This window comes from Equus quagga, chromosome 9 (genome assembly GCF_021613505.1).
Source record: "Equus quagga isolate Etosha38 chromosome 9, UCLA_HA_Equagga_1.0, whole genome shotgun sequence".
Lineage (NCBI taxonomy): Eukaryota > Metazoa > Chordata > Mammalia > Perissodactyla > Equidae > Equus > Equus quagga.
Genome location: NC_060275.1, coordinates 24764202 through 24787140, shown reverse-complemented (window position 1 = coordinate 24787140; position 22939 = coordinate 24764202). Strand labels below are relative to the sequence as shown.

The 22939-nt window shown below is 36.6% G+C and overlaps 2 protein-coding genes across 2 annotated transcripts in view; one reads left to right on the top strand and one right to left on the bottom strand.

The window, feature by feature from the left end:
- The window catches only part of LOC124245109 (translation initiation factor IF-2-like), a 14362-nt gene extending 561 nt beyond the window's left edge, over window positions 1-13801 (bottom strand). The window contains exon 1 of the mRNA XM_046672295.1: window positions 13668-13801. The gene's annotated coding sequence lies outside the window, so the exon portion shown is untranslated. The remainder of the gene's footprint in view (window positions 1-13667) is intronic.
- The window catches only part of SMAD4 (SMAD family member 4), a 36523-nt gene continuing 27250 nt past the window's right edge, over window positions 13667-22939 (top strand). The window contains exons 1-4 of the mRNA XM_046672293.1: window positions 13667-14045; window positions 14888-15062; window positions 16443-16472; window positions 20999-21211. Of these exons, the coding sequence (XP_046528249.1) occupies window positions 13797-14045; window positions 14888-15062; window positions 16443-16472; window positions 20999-21211 (667 nt within the window). The 5' untranslated portion in view covers window positions 13667-13796. The remainder of the gene's footprint in view (window positions 14046-14887; window positions 15063-16442; window positions 16473-20998; window positions 21212-22939) is intronic.

Here is a 22939-nt window from a genome sequence, read left to right as displayed (position 1 = left end):
CCCGGCGGCGGCGGCGGCGGCGGCGGGGAGCGCGCGGGAGGCCGGCGGGTCCGCCCGGAGAGCGAGCGCGGCCACCGGCGGGCCGGGCCGCGGTGCCTCGCGTCCCTCGGGCTGGGGGTCGGTCCTCGCGCCCCGGACTCCGCTCGCAGTTTGTCGCAGGATCAAGTTGAACTGGGACGGGGACTCCCGCTGCGGCCGCCGCGCCTCTTTGTTGTTCTGGAGTAGTTTCCCCGGGCTCCCGGCCGGGCGCGATGGGGCGGCTGGAGCGTGTTGCCTTAGGTCTAAATGAAAGTTGTGAATGGTCGGTCTTTATTTCTTTTCTCAGGCAGATTTTTGTTTTCTCTTTGTCCCGTACTTTTTCTTCTTGGTCGCCAGTTTATGTTTCTGGCTCTGATTTGTTTACTTACTTTTTGAGTATTGTGGGTGATGGCGGTAGGCAGGAAACATTCTTAGCACCTAACTGACCACCCCCCCCCCCCCCCCCCTAATAAAAAAATAAAAGACATAGTTACCTTATTGTTAGGACTACAAGTCCTGAGCGTAAAATTGGTGGAGGGTGGAGGGCGGTGGCTCCATCACATTCCCCAAACCGCTGTTATCATTTCTCAAGCTAGATTTTCAAAGAAATGGGTGTGTTTGTTAACCTCAAAGCTTTCTTAGCTGGTACAGAGAGGTTTTAAAAAATCCTATTGAAGATTGATAGCTATTTTCCCCCTGAAAACCCTAGTAAAAATTTTTTAATTGAATATATTTCTAATTAATATTTAGTTTTACATTGCCTTTAGCTTTTGCACCATAGTTTTAGGTGAAACTGGCAGTTATTTAGGAATAATAAATATAATGGGGAATCGTTTTAATTAGTCTGGGTTGACTTTCTGAGGGCATGTAGTCTTGGCTAATTTTTGTTGACAACCTTTGACTTTTGCCAGAATTAGCGTCTTTTTAGTCTCAGTAGCCATTTGATTATTCGGGTGTTTCAAAAGTAGGTTCAGTACTTTTTGCTGGAAGAAGCCGTTTGGTCTTAATAGAAATTACAGAAATGCATACGTTCATAAAGTAATGAGATTTAGAACATTACATCTGAATAATTTTAATTGTGGATTTCATAAATTGCTTTTGCTGTGTTGTACTGAGACTAAATATACTTCAGTTGAAATATAGTGTAAGAAGTTGTAACGTGCGTAACTATTTTTTTCAGCTAGGGATTTATTTTCTCTTTTGGAAAGTTCTAATATGATTAGTACATGACATTTCAAGTTGTAAATGATTGATATATTAACATTTTAAAGTATGATTTCTTATTAATGTTTCTTCTGTAAGTTCTCATGATTTTGCTTTTTTATGTGGGTTTATTACAGAACAAATGTAATACAGGCAGGCCAAGCGTTTAAGATTTGGAGTATCTTTAGGTCTAAAGGTGGTGATGAATTATGTAGGTTTAAGTTGTTGGAATTAAAACTAAAAGCCCTTCTAGAGAAAATTGATATAACATTTTGTGAGTCTATTAATAGAAGTGGCTTTTTCTTTGCTTTCCAGGTTTTTGGATGAGGTTGCTTTAAAGACGTATTACATCTTAATTTCTAAATTTTTGAAGTGGGAGTGCCTAAGTAAAAACTTCTCTGTTTAGCTAAGTGCCTTTCTTGTAAATCTTGAGCTTAGAAAAAAACTGCAAATCAGTTTCAGATTTAATGAAAATTTGTGCTGAGAAAGTCACTTTGAAGTTTTTTGGTATAAGTTTTATGTGGATCGTTGACCTTTTCTGATGGCTTTGCTACTTGAAGCAGTTCTGCTTATACTACGAAGCAGCAAATCTTATTTCTAAAAATCTACGCTTCACTTTCTTAAGCTACATTTTAATTGAGCTTTTTCTCCATTTCTATGTGAATTCTTTTTTCTGCATTCCCTTCAGACTTTTTTTCTCCCAAATTAAAGAGCAAGTATTAAAAAACTAATTTATGCTGCCCAGTCACACTCCAGCTCTCCAGTTTGGAAGCTGTTTTTTCTGATTGAGCCGGTGTTATAGTAACATCATTAGACACTGTTCTAATTGAGCTGTGAATTGCTGAGGCCTCTGCTGGGGCAGTTAACCCTACGGGATCTGCCTCATGCATTACATTTAAATTGCATATTTAGTCTTACCTAAAATTTTGCCTATTTTGGTGAAACATACGTTATTTTTCTTATGTTTAGACTGTAATTATTTCAGTTCTGTTTTGTCCCCCTCGAGTTCATGCCTTATTTTCATTTTTGTTTCAGTGATTTTAGAGTGAATGGTTCTTTAAGCATCTTATGTTAATTTCAGTGCACATTGTACATGTTTGGATTTCCTTTTTTTCCCCCTAGAAGATTGTGTAGTTAGGCAGAAATTTTTGTTTTGCTTAAGTGATGATTAAAGGTGACTCTGAGGTATTGCTTAATCATGTATAAAACTAACCTGACTAAAGCTGTTTTATTGATTTCATTATTTTCTACGCTAAATGAAGGTTAAAGAAGTTAGGTTAGCATAACACAGAATTTAATACAATTTTGTTAAATTATCAAATTTTGGGCTTTTTATTCAACAGTTGAAGAAGATTTGCTTGTTTTAAAAAGAGAAATTCAGACAGTTGACAAATATGTCTAGGTATCATTCATTTGAGGAACTTTCAGTATGATGCTGTTTGCATCATAATATGCCAAAACATATGCTTGATAATGAGTCAGATTTAGAATTTTTGGATTTTTTTCCCATTCTAAAATGTGTAATTTTGGTGATGGGAAATGTGGCTGAATTCCAGTTTCTCAGGAACAAAGTATTTTGGGTTGTGTCACCTTGACACTATTACATGGTGTGATTGGCATCCAGGAAAATTTGTTTTAGTCATGAGAGTACATAAAAACTAGTGTAGTGCTTACCTGTGTAAAACTCAGATGACAGGTGGTTAGAATCTTATAATTTAAGTCTTATTTGTTACTGCAAATTGTATCGTAGGTCAGATAGATAGCTACCAGAGACTGTTTGTAAAGTGTCTATTGTTGCATCTTAATTTAAAGTTGGTGATAATTGTAAATACCTTTAAGCACAAGGACTATACTTTATTTTCACATTTTAAATGAGATTTTTTTGCAGTTTGGAAAACTTGTAACTGTCTGGGGTTCATCTTTTTATTGCTTTTTTTACTCCCAAGGTTTAGGGCCTTGGTTCTCAACCTTGGCTGCACTTTGAAATCTCTTAGGGAGCTGTACAAAATACTGATGGCTGGATCCTACCCCCAGAAATGTGATTCATTTGGTCTGGGGGTGCAGCCAGATCCGAGTTCTGAAGTGGTTTGGCTATTAGGGTCCTGTAACTGTTGTTTTGAGCTGTTTGATCTGTGTCTGCTTTACATTCCTTAATGCAGTGATACACACATGCAGAACGTCATCATCTCACATCTAACTTACTGGGTCCCTTGAAGGTTCTGCCATGTTTGTTTTGCTTCCAAGTCTGTTCCTCCATTTGTCTCTCTCTCCCTCCCTTTTCTCACCAATTCTTCATTTTTCAATTCATCTGAAATGTGTGGTAGCAAGTTTTAGGAAGCTGTATTTCCCATGATGAGAAGGTGGTTTATCATCACTCTTCTAAATAGGAAGTTGATCTTCTTTTAAAGTACTCTAAAATGCTTACTTGAGCTCCTTTTAGAGACTAATGACTTTGTTTAGGTGCTAAAATTAGCATCTAAACGCCCAGTGGAATTCTGTCTTCATAGGGGGTTAATTTGCTTGGAAACCATAAAATTTTCTAGCCACCAATTAACTGGTCACATCACTGGTTCCTGAGAGGCAAGTTGCATTGACTGAGCTTTTACTGTCAGGGGTTAACTTATATACTGTGAGACAGTTGCTCAGCAAGCCCAACTAGTTAGCAGTTCTTTAGTGATCATCTAGGGGGACATATTCAGTTCTCCATTTACATCCCAAGTGCTAGTCTAAGAGTAGTTGCATCTCCGTCTCTGGAAGAGCTATTTAAAAAAATAAAACAAAATATTATTTGTCCCCTCCCCACACCCTGTCCCAACACACACACACATTCAGAATAGGAATGGAGTGGAGGAGGCATGGGAATCTGTGTTATAAAAAAAAGTGCCTCTTGGGGCTGGCCTCGTGGCATGGTGGTTAAGTTCATGTGCGTGGCTTCAGCGGCCTGGGTTCATGGGTTCAGATCCCAGGCATGGACCTACAGCGCTCATCAAGCCATGCTGTGGCGGCATCCCAGATACGAAATAGAGGAAGATTGGCACAGATGTTAGCTCAGGGACAATCAGGAAACCCCCCCAAAACCAAAAAAAGTACCTCTTGATTTTAAAGACTTTGGATATTTTGGTATACTTATCTTTATTGCTTCATTTGTTTTGATGTAGGACAGGCTTTGTTGTGCAATCATTGGTGCGCTGGACTAATTTACTTAAAATCCTTCAAACCCCAATATGCATGTTTAGAATGCAAATCTCAGTTATGATTTTTGAGAAAAGGACTATTACTGAATATTTGTCTTTGTAGGAAGGTGTGATTTCTGTATCTTAATGTGGATGAATGTATATGATTCAGGTCTTTTTCAGGCCAAAACATATTTCTAAATGTAAAAGTGAATTAAGGATGTTTATCAGTGGTATTCACCAATGAATTCTAGAGCATTCGATATTAATAGATGGCCAGTGATTGTGATAATGGAATCATCTGGTGAAAGGATGACTGGAAGTAGTACTTAATGGGGTAAGATAAGCCAGGAACCATTGTACATAAACACACTAGGTGGATCTATGTCATAGATAGCCCCTACTAAAGCTAGCTGAAGGAAAAATTTTGTGTGTATAGATGTGGAAATTAAGCAGCTTGCTAATAGTAAATAAAAATGACATAACTTCTATGTAGTTAGTCTTTTTAATCAGTTGCATATATTCATGATGGTGTAAGTTTCACTATCTTTTTCATAATTGTAAAGTGAAGTGTGTAGTCTGAATCAGTGCTTTTGTAAAGCTGACAGCACCTCAGACTCCTGAGTGCCTTTTAAAGGTAGGGCCTCACTCTTGATATATATTTAGTAGGGCTGGGCTAACCTGGGCATTCTGATACAGCCTCTTTTGAAAGAATAAACTAAATGACTTGATAGCCTCCTTCATTTAAAAGGCTTTATGACATGTATTTTTCAGTTTCAGTTATTAAAATTCATCTTGGTTTCCAGTCTTTTTAAACAGTATTTCCCAAAGTGTGGTCCACAGACTCCTGGGGGTCCCCATGACCCGTTGCTTTTAGGTGTGCATAAAGTCAAAATTACTTTTGTGGTAGAACTGAGATGTTATTTACCCTTTTACTGTGTTGACATTTGCACTGATGATGAAGAAGCAGTGGTGGGTAATGTGCAAGTATCTTAGCATGCATCAAGGCAGTGGCACCAAACTATATGAATCCTTATTGTGTTCTTCACAGCCAAACTGATGTGTTAAGTGGTTGAAAAAATGTCAGTTTCACTTAAGAGTGTCCTTGGTGAAGCAGTAAAGTTTTAATTTTTAAAATCTGTACCCTGGGGTGCATGTCTTTTTAATATTCAATGTGATTAAATGGAAGTATGCATAAAGTACTTCTGCACATTGAAGTACAAGGTTCATCTCTAGGAAGAGCACTTGTGTGCTTGAGCTGCAAGCTAAACTAGTTAGGTTTTTTAATGGAACACCATTTTTATTTTTACTTAAAAGAATTACTGATGGATAACCATAGTTACTCAGACTTGGATATTTGGTAGCTATTTCCTTGAAAATGAGTGAAGTGAGCCTGCCACTCAAGGAAAATAACTATTTGTTGCCAATGATAAAATCTGATCTTTCAAGTGAAAATTAGATTTTTGGAAAACTTGTATCTGCCATCATGGGCTTGCCAGCTTCCTGATACTTAAAGACTTTTCTGATGAGATTCGTGGTGATATTAAGGAATATGATTTAAAAAAAATACATATTGTATATGGAAATGTGTCAGCATTTGGAAGATCTGTATAACTCATTGAACCAATCTTTTTCCAAATGACCAATGCATGATATTACCAAAATCATGCGTGTGTAGGAGATCCATTCAAAGTACAATACAGACCAATGGATTTTTATGTAACCAAGCCACAAAATTCATTGATATCGTTTCAGATTCCACATTACAACTAACCTTTAAGAATTGCCATTTGTTGCATTTTGGTATTGAATAAAAGATGATGATCCAGTATTATCTAAAAAGGCTACTAAAATACTCTTCTCTTTTCCAATTACTTATCCACGTGAGCCACATTTTCGTCATATACTTTAACCAAAACAACATATCACAACAGAGCGAATGCAGAAGCAGCTGTGAGAATCCAGCTGTCTTCTGTTAAGCTAGACATTAAATAAATTTGCAAAAAAGGAAAACAGTGTCACTCTGAATACTGATTTTTTTTTATTTTGGAAAATAGTTATTTTTTAGAAAGCATTTATATTAACACAATGACTTTATTATTATTTTAAATTAATAAGATAAATATTTAAACATTTTTTAGGTTTAATTTCTAATATGGTAAATGTCAATAGATGTAACTCACATAAGCACAGGCTATTTGGAATGCCCAATAACTAAGAGTGTAAATAAGGGGACCTGAGACTAGAGAGTTTGACAACTGCTATTTTAAAGTAACTAGTTACCTGTATTATCGACTGGGCTACTGATTCCATTGTTTATGTGGTTTGTATTATATCGCTGCTATTTCTGAGAATATTATTCATTCAATTTTTGTTCACTTATTATGTATTAGGGAACATGTAGCAATCAAACTTAAGTAAAAAGGGGAATTCATTTGTTTGGTCTGGAAATAGAGCTAGCCTCAGAGTGCTGGATCTGGAGTCACAAGCAGCCAGTATCACAGGACTCTTGGCTTTGCTTTCCTTTCTGTTAGTTTAGGTCTCAGATAGGCTCCAGGTTAACTACTCCCAACTTCAAGTCTAGCAGAAAGAGAGGGTTTTTCCCTCTGCAGTTCCAGCTGAAGTCCTGGAGCTGTATCATTGGGCTGATGTGTGTTCTCTCCCATCTTTGAAGCAACTAGTGTGGCTAGGTGGTGGCTCTGGTTAGTCAGGCTGGGGATTGTCCCACCTGCCTACATGGGATATTCTCCTTGGAAAATCAGAGCACTTTTACAGAAGGGGAAGTATATGCTGGAAGACAAAAAACAGATGTCAACTAGAGGACTTTGTTATTTCTTCTTTTAACAACCTCTAATTTGTCAATCCAGAAAAATGCTAATTATTAAATAAGATTATTGAAGGTGAAGCTAGTGTACCAGTATGACATTTAAATCTAAGACCTATGGGTAAACAAGAAGGATACTTCTAAATTTGTCTCTTGTAGTTTATCTTAAAAGTTAATCATGGAAACATTCTTTGTTTTTGCTTTGATTGTATTATTCCTGTCTCAGATTTTTATAATCATGAATACCTGCCTTATAATCCTTTGTCCTCTTGGAGGTTCTCCTCCACCTGCCCTCAGTTTGACGAGCCTCAACTTTCAGATGTTCCTCTGTGTAGAATCTAGGCTGTAATTTGTGCTGCAGGCAGTTGAACTAATAAGCCTGCACACCTTCTGGGTTTTTCCTGCTTATAAGCCTGTGCTTAGAATTTCTTCCGAGTGACATTTCACCAGGCCCAGCTTTCCCCCGCACCTTGTTAAACTTAAGCACTTTTCTCAAATATTCCCATATTTAGTTTATTGATCATGGATCAAAATGCCCATAACTTCTAGAAAATATACTTATGTGTTTGTTTCACATATGTAATACAGCCAACAATCCAAAAGTAAACAGACATTGGAGAAATAAAAAAATATTAACATTCATTAACTAAAATTTACAAATTTCTGTGCAAGTCTCTCAGGCCAGCACTCAGCCTGTTTAATTTTAGAGTATCTTAATTAGCTTGGCTATCTGGCTTTATATCCATGGAGTTGCTGTTAGACCTATGGTCAATATCAGGTGACAGCTTGTGATTAATAGCAAGCTAGAGACAAAACACACAATAGGCAGATAGATACAAGAACAAACCTCTCTCTCTTCTGCTGATGTTCTACCTCCCATTACCCCTGTCACCGTGAGTTTGTCCTATTACAGTGACTTTATCTAATATCTGTATGTTAGAGACTTCCAAATAGGCCTAACTTCTCTACTGAGCTCTTCAAACTCAGCATGCTGAATTTGGTACTTAACCTCTTTTAAACCTTTTATTCTTCCTTTATCGTTCAGTTAACCTGTCTAGGAAATGGATCATTTTTTTTTTTTTTGATAAAGATTTTATTTTTTTCCTTTTTCTCCCCAAAACCACCTGGTACATAGTTGTATATTCTTCATTGTGGGTCCTTCTAGTTGTGGCATGTGGGATGCTGCCTCAGCATGGTTTGATGAGCAGGGCCATGTCCGCACCCAGGATTTGAACCAACGAAACAGTGGGCCGCCTGTAGCAGAGCGCGCAAACTTAACCACTCGGCCACGGGGCCAGCCCCAGAAATGGATCATTTTTTAACTGTCCCTTCTTTTTGCCCCTTATACGTAGTTGATTAACAAATCTAGTCTCTTCTGCCTAGAAATATTTCACTGGTTCCATTGCCCATGCCTTTAATCTAGTCCCTGTCACTAGTCTGATCACTGTCTCCTAACTCGTTGTCTGTTTCCGTTTCCAAAGCTATTCTCCATGCTCTCACTATAGTTTTCTTTCTAATGCTCTTATTCCTCCCCCTCTTTCCCATCATGAACCTACTCTAGACAAAACATCTGCTCTCTTATCCCTGTGCTTTTTCCTATGATTTTCCTTTTGCCTGGCAAATTCTTCTTCACATGTGGTGGTTATTAGTACTGTTGCACCAGTATTCTGACGACTCTCCTCCAGCACATGGTAGTATTGCACTTCTCTGTCTCCCTCCCTCACCTTGAAATTAGGCATGGCCCAGGGTTTCTCACCCTCAGCACTATTGACATTTTGGGCTGAACAAATTTTTGACTTGGGGAGCCATCCTGTGCATTGAAGGATGTTTAGCAGCAGCCCTGGCCTCGACCTACTAGATACACAGTAGTCCTCTGCCTCCACTTACCCATTCCAGTTGTGGCAATTAAAAATGTCTTCAGACCTTGCCAGATGTCTCCTTGAGGGACAAGGTTGTCCTGGTTGAGAACCACTGGCATGGCCATATGATTTTCGCCTATCAAATGTGAGCAGAAGGGATAGCCTTTAAAAGACGGTGCATGAGTTATCCTATCTCTTCCCCTGCCATTTAAGGATATATGTAGAGATGGAGCCTTTGTTAGCCTGCCTAATCCCTGAAAGATGACAGTGAGCAGTGCTCCCCATTTATCTGTGATGGACATATAGCTTATGCAGAAAATAAACCTTCGTTTTAAGCTACTGATGTTTTGGGGGTTGGTTGTCACTGCAACCTAGCCTAGCCTAGCCTAGCCTGACTGATACATCATGCTAAGACAGCTTACCTGTGGACTTTTCCATGTTTTCTCATTTATAGTCCCCAAACACTTTAATACCTACCTCTTTTAGCATCTATTAGTTAGTGTAATAATATATTTGTACCTTCTAGATCAGTGGTTCTCAGTTGAGTAAGTACTGCTCTTTAAGGGATGTTGTGGAACTTAGTGGGAGGGACTTTGGTGGATAGGGGTGAGGGATGTCATCCTGCAATGTGAGAGACTGTGAAGAATTATCTTGCATCCCACAATACTTTGAAATGCCCCAGAAATTCACGTGGGAGGAAAGCATATAATTAGCCTAGAACCTAACTCCATCTTAATATATACTCAATTTTTCAGGAATTAAGTTTCTCTTAATTTACTTTCTTCATTGAAGTTGTTTTGTTCGGAACTTTATCAGGAGTTCACCGTTTTGGAAAATCCACGTCACCAACTGCAGTGCCATTATGCTATTTGAGTTGCCGGAGCAACACACCTGTCTTGGGAGGTCTAAATTTGTAGCTATAATATTTGTGATGATTCTTCATATAAGTGCAAGTATCTAACTGCTTTATTGTACTTTCTAAATTTGTTGATATTCCTGAGCATTTGCATTGAAATACACATTTTATTACGTTATTTTTTTCTCCTTTATATTACAATTAGGGCATTGTTAAATTTTTAAAAATATGTGTAAGTATGTTAGAACTTTGTTTCAGGATAACTACGGGGGTGATATAAGTTACTTGTTACAAAAATGGGATGTTGATGTGAGAATTGAGAACCACTTTCTGATTATATGTTACTTGTTTTTATAACTGTGTGCTTTGCACATGGTAGATGCAGTGTTTGTTGAATTGGCCAATTTATGGCGCCCAGATTGCTTTTATGTACACTGTTGCATTTGATTACCATAGCAAGCCTGTAAAGTTGGTAAGGCAGATATTGTTCCCATTTTACAGAAAAGAGAATTGAAAGATGTTAACTTGCTGCTATAGCTTTAATTAGAACATGTAATTTTATTTATACCAGTCTAGTGGTCTTGTCTCCTGTCATTCCATACTGCTCTTAAAAAAATTATAATCTAAAGCTATTTAATGTAGGAAAACATCCATATACCCCTGCTGGCATTATTTTTTATACAAGGAACTTTTAAATTATGTTTCTCGCACTTGTGGTCATAGGAATACAACAAAGACAAAAACATACAAGACAGTTGTTTAACAAAGCAAGGATGTTTTCAAAGAAATTTGTGGTTAAAACAGTTTCTGAGATATCATTAAGGCCCCCAAATAACTAAAATTTTAGAAATGATAACATCTGATGGTGAGATTTCAGTGAAATAGTTACAAACACTTTACCTACATTATAAGTTAGTACAGATCTTCTGAATGTCATATCAGAAAATGAATTCAACAACAAAAGTATTTATACTCTTCAAAACTTGTTACAAGGAAATGCCACAGAATAAAAAAGCTATAGTCAATCCACAAACATTTGCCTGGTGTATGTCAGGAACTGTGCATGGTGTTGGGAATTTCTAATATGAGAAAGTGTGGCTTTTTTGAACTTCTAGATGTGTAGTAACAGAGTGTGAGAAAAATGCATGATCAAATAACTATAATGTGATGTGTTGAGTTCTAATAGGTTTGCATTTGAAATTTGCATGAGAGGATAGAGTGATATACCAGGAATACACAGTAAACACACCAGGGAAGTAATTCTCCAGGATTGAGGGGAGAGAAGACAGTGTGTTAAGGGAAAACTCTTGGAGAAATTGAGACATTTAAGCTGCACTTTGAAGGATGGCTAGGACTTTACCAAGGGGATAAAATAGGATTGGATGTTTTAGGCAAAAGAAATAGCATAAGCATTAACCTGAAAGCACATGCAGAAATGCATTCATTTGACAATAAGGAGCACTTAAACGTCCTACGAATTGGACATACAACGATAAGTAAGGTAAGTACAATCTTTCCCCTAGAGCTTTCAGTCTAGAAATTAAAATTGTTGTGAGGTTGGCATTCAGAGAGTTCAAACTGGTGGTTCTCTTGGGCCAGATTTGAGTTGAAGGTGTGTTTTGTTTGGCATAGACAGTGGTTTCTCTCCATCTTCCTTCTTCCCCTTTCCCCTCAAATAAGTTACTGATACTTAAACATGAGATTTCACATACGATTGGGCATTGAAGATCTGGCAACAGTGTGCTAGCATTCTAAAATGCCACTTTTGCCGGAAATGAGTAGTGGCTACCCACTTTATATTGGTGTGTACTTGTACTCTTCAGTACTTTTCTTTACACCTGGCGCATTTTATTCACTTATATAATTTGCCTGGCTTCTGTATGCCTTTGGGTTGTGAGTCCTGGGTAAGTGATTTACTTCTGTCCCTGCCTTCCTAAATTTTCTCTGACACATTTTAATAGGAAAAAATGTGTAATATGTTTTAGGAAAAGCTTTTAAAACACTTAAACATTTTAATGTTCAGACAACAGCTGCTTTTTACTGAACATTATGTACGAGGCACTTTATATAGATTTTCTCCTTTGAGCTTTATATGCTCGCCTTTTAACCCAGTTGTAGAGAGTTTAAGTAACTTAATTTGTCCAGCTATTTAGTATGGGAGCTGGGATTCTAAACCCCAGAACCCTCCATGCATGTAATCTTTAGTATCTGGAAGGTGTACCTGCAACATGTTATTTGTTGAATGTGGGCAAGTGCTAAAGTATTCAAAGACATAAGAAAATCTACTTCTCTGCATGGGGCTTTTAATTAGTTGAGACAGGCATTTATGTAAAATGGATAACAATAGAGAGGAGCATGTGTTAAATACCAAGTGATTGATATAAATTCTGAGGAAGCCCCAAACTACAGCAGTGGCAGGCTGAATAGAAAGGAGACTGATAGAAATGACTAAGGTAAAGAATTATATGTCTTTGTGAAGGAATGTTCCAGTAGTGAAAGAGAGAGGTGGGTCAAAGATGATTCGCCTATTCTGGATATTTCATATAACTGCGATTATACAATATGTGGCCTTTTGTGACTGGCTTCTTTCACTTAGCCTATGTTTTCGAGGTTCATCCATGTTGTAGCATGTCTTAGTACTTCATTTTTATGACTGAATAATATTACATTGGTTTTTGTGTGGACATAGGTTTTTCAGTAACCTTGGGCGGAATTGCTGGGTTGTATGGTAACTCTGTGTTTAGCATTTTGAGGAATTGTCAGACTGCTTTCCACAGTAGCTGCACAATTTTGCAATCCCTACAGCAATGTCTGAGGGTACCATTTTCTCCACTTTCTTGCCAATGCTTATTATTGTCTGTCCATTTGATTTACCCAACCTAGTGGGTGTGAAGTGGTATCTCCTTGTGGTTTTGACTTGCATTTCCCTAATGACTATTTATTTATTTATTTTTTTTTTGAGGAAAATTAGCCCTGAGTTAACTACTGCCAATCCTCCTCTTTTCGCTGAGGAAGACTGGCCCTGAGCTAACATGCATGCCCATCTTCCTCTACTTTATACGTGGGACGTCTTCCACAGCATGGCTTTTGCCAAGCGGTGCCATGTCCACACCCGGGATCCAAACTGGTGAACCCCGGGCTGCTGAGAAGCGGAATGTGTGAACTTAACCACTGTGCCGGCCGGCCCCCCCTAATGACTATTGATGTTGAGCATCTTTCATGTGATTATTGGCCATTCTTTTTGGAAAAATGAGTATTAGTATCCTTTGCCCATTTAAAAATTATTATCCATCTTTTTATTGTTGTCTGTGGTCTTTTTTAAGAAAGATGGGTGTTGTTAACTGATAATTAGCATTTGGTACCAGGTGATGGTGAATTTTTCATGTGTATATGTGATAGACTTAGGTTTTACGAGTCATTAATCAAGAATATTTTAAAGTGCTGGTCTTCATAAGTAATCCTTTTAAAAAGTCCTGTTAAGCTTTTACTTTAGGGTGACTAGTACAGTTAATAAAACTTGATTGAGCATGCCTCTATAATAATGAGAATGTCTAGCTTTAATATTTTTGGAATGTCAAAAACAACATTTTAATTGTCATTTAAAACTCTAAGCACCAAATTTTAATTATGCACACTCAGCCTTTGACTTAACTGGAGCGATTCCATCTTTTCCCAAGTAATTGAATCTACTTTGTGAAATGTATTCTCATATCTGTGTCTCATTTTTTTTTAGGTTATCCTGAATACCACATGACTAACAATTTTCCTTGCAACATTAGCCGTTGTTTTTCACTGCCTCCAAAATATCGAAATTGCTCTGGAAATTGGAGACGTATTTGACTTAAAAGAAATAACTTTAACAAATGGACAATATGTCTATTACGAATACACCAACAAGTAATGATGCCTGTCTGAGCATTGTACATAGTTTGATGTGCCATCGACAAGGTGGAGAGAGTGAAACATTTGCAAAAAGAGCAATTGAAAGTTTGGTGAAGAAGCTGAAGGAGAAAAAAGATGAATTGGATTCTTTAATAACAGCTATAACTACAAATGGAGCTCATCCTAGCAAATGTGTTACCATACAGAGAACGTTGGATGGCAGGCTTCAGGTTAGTCTTGTGCTAGAGTTTTTCTGTATCTTTTGTAGTAGCATATTAAAAAAATTCATATTTCCTCTTGAGTTACTGTGGGATAATTTAATGCTTACTCCATCTCTTCAGATACTGTACATCCTATACCAGTATGCATTATGGGAATATATGGAGGAATATGCCTTCCATATGATAAAGATATATCTTAAAAGTTTTTTAATAAAAAAGTTCAATGTAGAAAATTTGGAAAATAAAAATAAAAGTGGAAGAAAACTCACACCTTTAGCACTTCGTTGTAGCCTTTTCTTTTTTGGTATTATATGCACATTTTAAAAACTGAGTTATACTTGGTCCTTTTATAATTTAGAAATCTGATATTGTATGTTTGGTACTTTTATATGAAAAACAGTCTGGAAGAATTCAAGCATGTCTTTAAAAGTTAAGGAATTAAAAGCTCATATTTTACAAATTTACCTTTCGTTTTCACTGATCACCTTTTTCATGTAGAACTAGGTAATACATTTCCTGTGCTTAGTATTTTTAAAGAAACAGAAATCTTATGTTGTTTGATTTAAAATTTTTATTTCTAGATTTTAGGCATGGTTTCTACAACAAACTCCTACTTATTTTTGCATTTTTTAAAACCTTTGCACAAGCCTTAAAATCATACTTTAGTTCATTGCTTTGTGACTATGGCCAAGTAAGTTATTTTGAACTTTAGTTTTCTCATTTATGAAATGGGGATTATAATACTGGCTTTGCAGGATTGTAAGGATTAAATGAGAACATATATAATAAAGTGCCTTGTATATGTGTGACACATAACTGATGCTCAATAAATGGTCATTTGTTTTTCCTAGGTGGCTGGTCGGAAAGGATTTCCTCATGTGATCTATGCCCGTCTCTGGAGGTGGCCTGATCTTCACAAAAACGAACTAAAACATGTTAAATATTGTCAGTATGCATTTGACTTAAAATGTGATAGTGTCTGTGTGAATCCATATCACTATGAACGAGTTGTATCACCTGGAATTGGTACGCAGACTTTGCTTTTATCTTTAGAAAGATATTTATAGTGTTTTAATTTTTCTAAGTTAAATTATAAATTTGGAAATAGCCTAGGATTTCAACCTAAGGTTAAAGACTCAGGCTTTTTTTTTATTGAGGTTATGATAGTTTACAACATTGTGAAATTTCAGTTGTACATTATTATTTGTCTGTCATCTTATATGTGCGCCCCTTCACCCTTTGCGCCCATCTCCCCCCACCCCACTTCACCCTGGTAACCACTGATCTGTTCTCTTTGTCCGTGTGTTTGTTTATCTTCCACATGAGTGGAGTCATACAGTGTTTGTCTTTCTCTGTCTAGCTTATTTTGCTTAACATAATACCCTCAAGGTCCATCCACATTGTTGTGAATGGGACAATTTTGTCATTTTTTTATGGCTATTATTCCATTGAATATATGTACACACCATATCTTCTTTATCCAGTCATCAGTCGATGGGCACTTGACTTGCTTCCACGTCTTGGCTGTTGTGAATAATGCTGCAAAGAACATAGGGGTGCATAAATCTCTTTGAATTGCTGATTTCAAGTTCTTTGGATAGATACCCAGTGGTGGAATGGCTGGGTCATATGGTAGTTCTATTTTTAATTTTTTGAGAGATCTCCATACTGGTTTACATAGTGGCTGCACCAGTTTGCATTCCCACCAGCAGTGTATGAGGGTCGCTTTTTCTCCACAACGTCTCCAACATTTGTTATTTTTTGTCTTGGCTATTATAGTCATTCTGATGGGTGTAACGTCATATCTTAGTGTAGTTTTGATTTGCATTTCGCTGATGATCAGTGAGGATGAGCATCTTTTCATGTGTCTGTTGGCCGTCCATATATCTTCTTTGGAGAAACGTCTATTCATATCCCCTGCCCATTTTTTTTAACGAGTTGTTTGATTTTTGTTGTTGAGTTGTGTGAGTTCTTTATATTATGGAGATTAACCCTTTGTTGGATATGAGTTGCAAATATTTTTTCCCAGTTGGTGGGTTGTCTTTTCATTTCAATCTTGTTTTCCCTTGCCTTGTTGAAGCTCCTTAGTCTGAAGAATCAGACATTTTTAATGAAATATAAATGTTTAAATTTGAACTTGGGAAGAAACTTGTATTTTGACTGCTAAAGTTAAGTATATACAGCTGATATTTTGCCCATTTAGAAGATTATTTTTGAAAAAAAATATATCACTTAATACTTAGTTTATGTATTGTCAGGTAGCATTTATACCACTATTCTTGAATTGGTGCATGAAGTTTTGAATCTCTGTCTTAAATTTACATTCTGTAATTTTAAGTATAATAGAAAATATTTTCATGGTAATTATTGTTTTCTTTTCTTTCTTTTCTTTTTTAAAAAATTAAGATCTCTCAGGATTAACACTGCAGAGTAATGGTACGTAATCTGTTTCTTGTAACTTTGTTTCTTTATCCTGTTCCCTCTATTTTTTTATTGACCTAGAATTAGTTTGCATGCGTGCTCGTAACATTTAGAAGGAAAAAACTTACTGCTTTGAAAATGTAGATTTTTTTTTTTTTTTTGGCCTGTATCAGCATTTAAAACTGGATTTAAAGAGGCTGTTAGCTCTTTGGACTTAAACTACTATTTATGAACTAAAGTAGTCTAAAAAATGTGATGGGGAACATAAAACATATAAAGGAAGAATATTTTTTGAATTGGTAAGAACTGGCTATTTTGGAAGAAAATCTCATAGAGCCCAGAGTTTAAATGGGTATAATGTTTAAATGGCTGTAATGTTTGGTGATTTGGAATCATGTATAACATATCCTTTAAGAATACCAGTATTCTAATTTTTCTTCATTTCAGCCTAACTTATTTTTATGTATGATAGATAAGGATGATTTAAAACTGCATATATTAATACTTTTTTCAGTCTTGTTATATTTTGAGTGAATACAACAAGGTTACTTTAAAGTATATGCTGATCACAGATGATCTAATCTTATTTTGAGAAGAAGAAAGTGAGGTTTTTTTCTTTTTTTTAAGGAAAGAGTGTTTTGAGGTGGGAAAATAAAACACAAATGGGAATGTTATGTTTTTTGTTGGGGTTTTTGTGTAATATTTGAGAACAGACATCTGTTAAAACTTTATCTCTGTTACTTAGAACATGTTAATGGACTAAAACTTCTGTAAGAACTAATTAATTTGCAGAGAAACTCTGATGAAGAGTCACTATCATCTTAGAAAGGTGTGCCATTGTTTTGGAGGGAAGCTAGTGGCTTAGCACCTCTTTGGTTGCAGAATCATAGAGGTGGGTCAGAAATACATCTGACCTTAAACAAAGTTTAAGAAGAGCATGAAAGTCTACTTGTCTTTATTTTCCACTTTTCTTCTGTGTCACTAATAATAGGGGAATATTCTAGTGCCTTTTGGTACTTGTTAATGGTTAGTAGGTTTCTGATAACGGTGGGTTGGTCGTGGTGGTCTAGGAAGGGTAGCTTTAAGATTGGGGAAAGCCCTCCTCTTCATCACACAGACGTTATCAAGTCACTTCTTTTCTTTGAAAGTAAGCATTCTTCAGATCTTCACCATTCTTCGTGTTTTTGGAGAATTAAAGGATTTAGCCCTGTGGGTGTTAGGGGTTGGGAGACTAGTGATAACTATATCAGAATCTCCCTAGAGAGGTGATTGTGAAGGGGTCCACTTCTGAAGACTCATCACACTCCTCTGGTATCCTAAAATGCTCCTATGAGTACCTGTTTTTAATGGGATTGTGTGCGTTGATAGCCTCTTTTTAGTGGCTCGAGGGCTATGTTTGGCCTTGTGGATCCCCCTAGTGGTGGTTATGTAAAGGCTGGCTTTCTCCCTCAGAAAACCAACAGGTGTTTCTCAGAGCTCCTTCTAGATTTGGACAAAGGAATAATACAAAGCCAGGTAACTGAAAGCTGCGAAAAGGGATAATTTATTCACTTTTGAGTTGGGATCTTGCTGGTAATCATTTCTAGCCTCTCTCATCTCTTTCATGAAACTTTCCGTGACCACATTGACCTGTGTATTCATTTTAACAAATATTTAATGAGCATGTATTGCCTGGTACTGTGTCAGATTCCAGGGATGATAGGATAAATAAGATGTGTTTTCTCCACTCTAGAGGGCTCATAGTCTAGTGGAGAAGAGAAAAGGTAAATAAGACAGTGACAGTACCATTAGGCAAGTGCTGTGGCCTGGCCTGTCTGCTGGTGGTGATAAAGAGCACAGGCCTAGGATGAGCTCAGAGGCTTCCACTTTTCTGTCCCCTATACAGTCCTTACCCCTCATAAGACATTTTACAAATAAATGTGTACGTGTATAACTGCTCTAAAAATATGGTTCAATTATTATAGCTAACACTTACTAAGTACTCACTTTGTGTCAGGTACTGAGCTAAATGATTTACAAGTGTTGTGTCATCCTTCTCATACCCCTACATGGTAGGTGGCATTATCCACACTTTGGTGGATGAGACTGGTGCCTGGAGAGGTCAAGAAACTTGCCTGAGATTAGACAGCTGGGAGGAGCTGGAGTAGTATGTGCTTGCTGTTATGTATGTAAACAGTAGAAAAATATTACAGAAGACTGTAAGCTCCACGAGGGCAGAGGGTTTTTTTGTTTGTTTAATGATGTATCCCAAGTGCTAGAACGGTACCTGGAACATAGGTGCTCAATACATATTTTTTTCAGTGAATGAATTTGTTGAATGCTAGTCCATAAAGAGAAATACTAAATAGTTTGGTGTCTGTTTTTCTGGACTTTAAAAATATATACTATATGTTTTTTTTAATTTTATTTTTTTGAATAGGCAATACATGATCCATAAATCAAAATACTATAAAAAGGTATACAGTGAAAAGAAGTGCTCCCACCCCTGCCCCCATTCCCCCCTACCTCAGGTAATCACTTTTATTAGTTTCTGGTGTTTCCTTTCAGGGTTTCTTTGTGCAAAAACACATGTATTATTTCCCTCCTTTCTTAAACAAAAAGCATATGGTATACTGTTCTGGACCTTGCTTTTTTACTTACAGTATATGATTTTTTAAACATGCATATGATCATAGTGGACAATAGTGTTTTGTAACCTACTTTTTTTTTCTCTTGGCAAACTTGTATTCAGATATCTATCCTTGTTGATACCTGAGAAACGTATCTTTTACGTTATTTGATTAAAGAGACTTGTAGACTGGTAGAAGTCCCAAACTTACATTTGGGAACGTTTAGCCAATGTATTAGACAAGAAAAAGTTATGAGGCATAACTCCTTAAAAGTAGAATTCAGGTGTTATGATTGACCATTAAGCCAAAGAATCGATTGAAAAGCAGAAGCAATGAGTATCAAGTTGACCAGCTATATTATCAAATCAATAGCTTTCTCCTTATGTACTAGCAATACTTGGTAAGAAGATCCTAGTCTCGATAACAAGAAGAAAACCTAAAATATCCAGGAACTAAAAAGATGTCAGAATCTAGATGAAGAAAATCATAGAACTTTGTTGAAGAACGTAATTTTTTTTAAAAAAGGTTGATTAAATACAGTCATACCCACTTTATGTTCTTAACAATTTTTTCTTTGTGTTTTTATAATTTGACCAACATTAGTGATGAGTGGTTGGGTCCGATTCTTTTTACTGATATATAATGATGTGTTAATCATCCTTTTGATTATTTTCTTGTTTCTGTAGAATTTTCTAAATAGAAACTCTGGAGTAGAATTTATGGGTCTTAAAAATATCAATGTCTGCAAGACTTTTGATGCTTGGAAGAGCCCTTTAAGAGATTATACATAGAAATTTGAACAATGATTTATTCTTATCGCTTTGAAATAGTCTAAATTTAATTAAAAAATAGCCATGTAATTAATTGGTATTTTGTGTAATGGAGTTTTTCAAAGATTGACATAGGGAAAGATAAGGAGCACTATATGCTGATTCTTAATGGAAAAGAGAATGTCTTTTTGTGGCTATTAATTGACTGCTCTAAGAAGAGAACCTGCTGTTCAAGTTCAGTGGATTGTAAAATTCTGGAGTAGTGTTAGTTCAGAAGCAGTGAAAGGTTGTTTGCTAAAGATAAAAAGCAAACCTCAAAACAATAGCCCACAAACAGATGGGGAGGTTTTGGGCAGAGAACAATTGACATTATAAATGCAGTTTTAGTTTTCTTCTTTTCCTCACAACAAAGCCAACTATTCCCTGGTTTATTCAAGGAAAAGTGTTATGTTGTATTAGCTAGAGTCTGCCTTTGCTTATTAAGGTGTAACCACATAGGTGAATGATGTTACTTATTGAGTGTTTTCACACCACAAAGTTATCAAACATCATTATTTTGATTTGGTTTCTAGAAAGAAATTTCAGTTTGACTTACCATTTAGGATTTTGCTGTCCAGTTCTAACCCTTTAGGGAACATACAATGCACTTCGCTTTCAGAGATTATGTTCTTTAGCAGTAATTCTAGATCCTGGAATTGGATAGCTATCAAATCCCACTCATAGTTCTACAATGTCAAGTTAGCAAAAAGGTACAGCTAAGTACTTGATCTCACGTTTGTCTTCTCACCTGAATAAGCATTTTCCCAAGCCATTTGGTTTTCATCTACCTCATGTTACATATTTAAGGTAATTACTCTAGGTTAATCAAGAAACTAAGGAATATTTCTTTAGGATCATTGCTGGAGGTTTTTGAAATGTAGTCTAGCTTCAGATTTTAAGGAGCCAGTCAGATTGGTTGATAAAATATATCTGATGCCACTACCTCTAAATAAATAGTTTTTGCTGATAAAGTAGTAGGCTTTTAAAATATTATGAAAAAATTCTGAGTTAGAGTTATTTATACTATAGTTGATTTTAGGTAGTCTTGTATTACTTAAAAGATTTTTTTTCCCTGAGAATAGAAGCTTATAAGATTTTAAAATGTGTTTCATTTTCTATATAGCTCCACCAAGTATGTTGGTGAAGGATGAATATGTTCATGACTTTGAGGGACAGCCATCGTTATCCACTGAAGGGCATTCAATTCAAACCATCCAGCATCCACCAAGTAATCGTGCGTCGACGGAGACGTACAGCACACCAGCTCTGTTAGCTCCATCTGAGTCGAATGCTACCAGTACCACCAACTTTCCCAACATTCCTGTGGCTTCCACAAGTGAGTTGTAGAATCAGATGTAGTCAGCAAGTTGAATTTCCTTAACCGTTGAATATTTGTATCTAGTCACTTGGAGGAATACTCCAAGTAAGTAAAAATTAAAAGTACTATGGTGTCTTTTATAAGTAAACAAGTATTAAATAGTTTTTTGGGTTGGTCCCAGAAAAAATGGTGTCAGTTTATTTAAATGTTCTTATGTTGATGTAGCGTCACTTGGCATTTAAGTAATGACTTGGATTATAATACTGATTTAGATTAATGGTCTAATTTGTACTTTATTATTTTATGCAGAAATGAGAAGCCTCTTGAGCTTTCAGATATATTTTAGAAAAATATTTAAGTAGTTAATGAGTAGTTTTGAACCAAGATGTGTATAAAAATCTGTGTTAATGGAATTGCAATCTTTTCTTTAATCAATGTTTTTATTTTGCTTTATCTGACAGAATATTAGTTTATAATAGTCATCTCAGTCTCCCATTGTGCAAACTTAGAAAAAGGCATCTTGACAAACTTGTTTATAACATATATCCCTCAAGATAGACGTTAAGTATTTTAGTCAGTTTCTAGTAAAATTTAATTCCATATATTTAACCTTTTTTTTTTTTTTTGAGGAAGATTAGCCCTGAGCTAACTACTGCCAATATTCCTCTTTTTGCTGAGAAAGACTGGCCCTGAGCTAACATCCATGCCCATCTTCCTCTACTTTATATGTGAGATGCCTGCCACAGCATGGCTTGCCAAGTGGTGCCATGTCCACACCCAGCATCTGAATCGGCAAACCCTGGGCTGCCAAAGCAGAACGTGCACACTTAACTGCTGTGCCACTGGGCTGGCCCCTATTTAACCATTTTTTTTAACAAGAAGCCTGACAAGAACCTTAAGAAAAAGGTTCTTCCCGTAATAGAGGTGTCACCTTCTCTGCCACATCATGGAGGCAGAGTGGTGTTAGGTTCACCTTTTCTTGGGGCCTGATCAAGGCAATAATGACCTGGTTCCATTAATACTGCTGTTTATTTTCACAGTCACCAAAGGCTGGGCAGTTTGCTGCTTGGCAAATGTAGTAGGTCTTTTTTTAATTAATCACAGAGCAGGATCTTGGCATTCATACGGTGTTACTGCATCTGGTTGCTAAGGAGATTGTTGCTAAGCCCACATCAGCGGTAGATTGTTGATAGATCTGGACTGATACTTTGTTAGCTGCTACCAAAGGGAGCATTATTCTGTTTACTTTAGTATCACATCGCATTCAACATAGAAATTTGATCTTTGGAATAAATGGAGGACTGATTTCTATAATTGAATTTTCACGTAAAGTATACCCAATTTCCCTCTCTTTAATTCATTTCACCTCTTCAAAGCAGTATCTTTTGGATTTGCTACATGAGATCACAGTCTCACCATAGATAGCATATTCTAAATGGGTCATATAGGGTAAGCACATACTTTAGAACCTGGCCTGTAACCACTTGGTGCTTCTGTTATCTGTCTTACTCTGTATTTGCCAATTTGGGAATATAGTTGACAAACAGAGTGGGTAGCGATGGAGAATAAAAGAAGGTACATTACAGCCACTTGAGCATAGATTAGTGGAAGCCACAGCCACTTACCTCTGTTGATATTATCTGGAGATTGAATTTGCATGCCTTTGTTGATGATTGCTAAAGTGACTTAATTTTAACTGTTCTCTTCCTTGGGGCCAAGTCCTGTTGAAGACCAGAAAAAGTGATA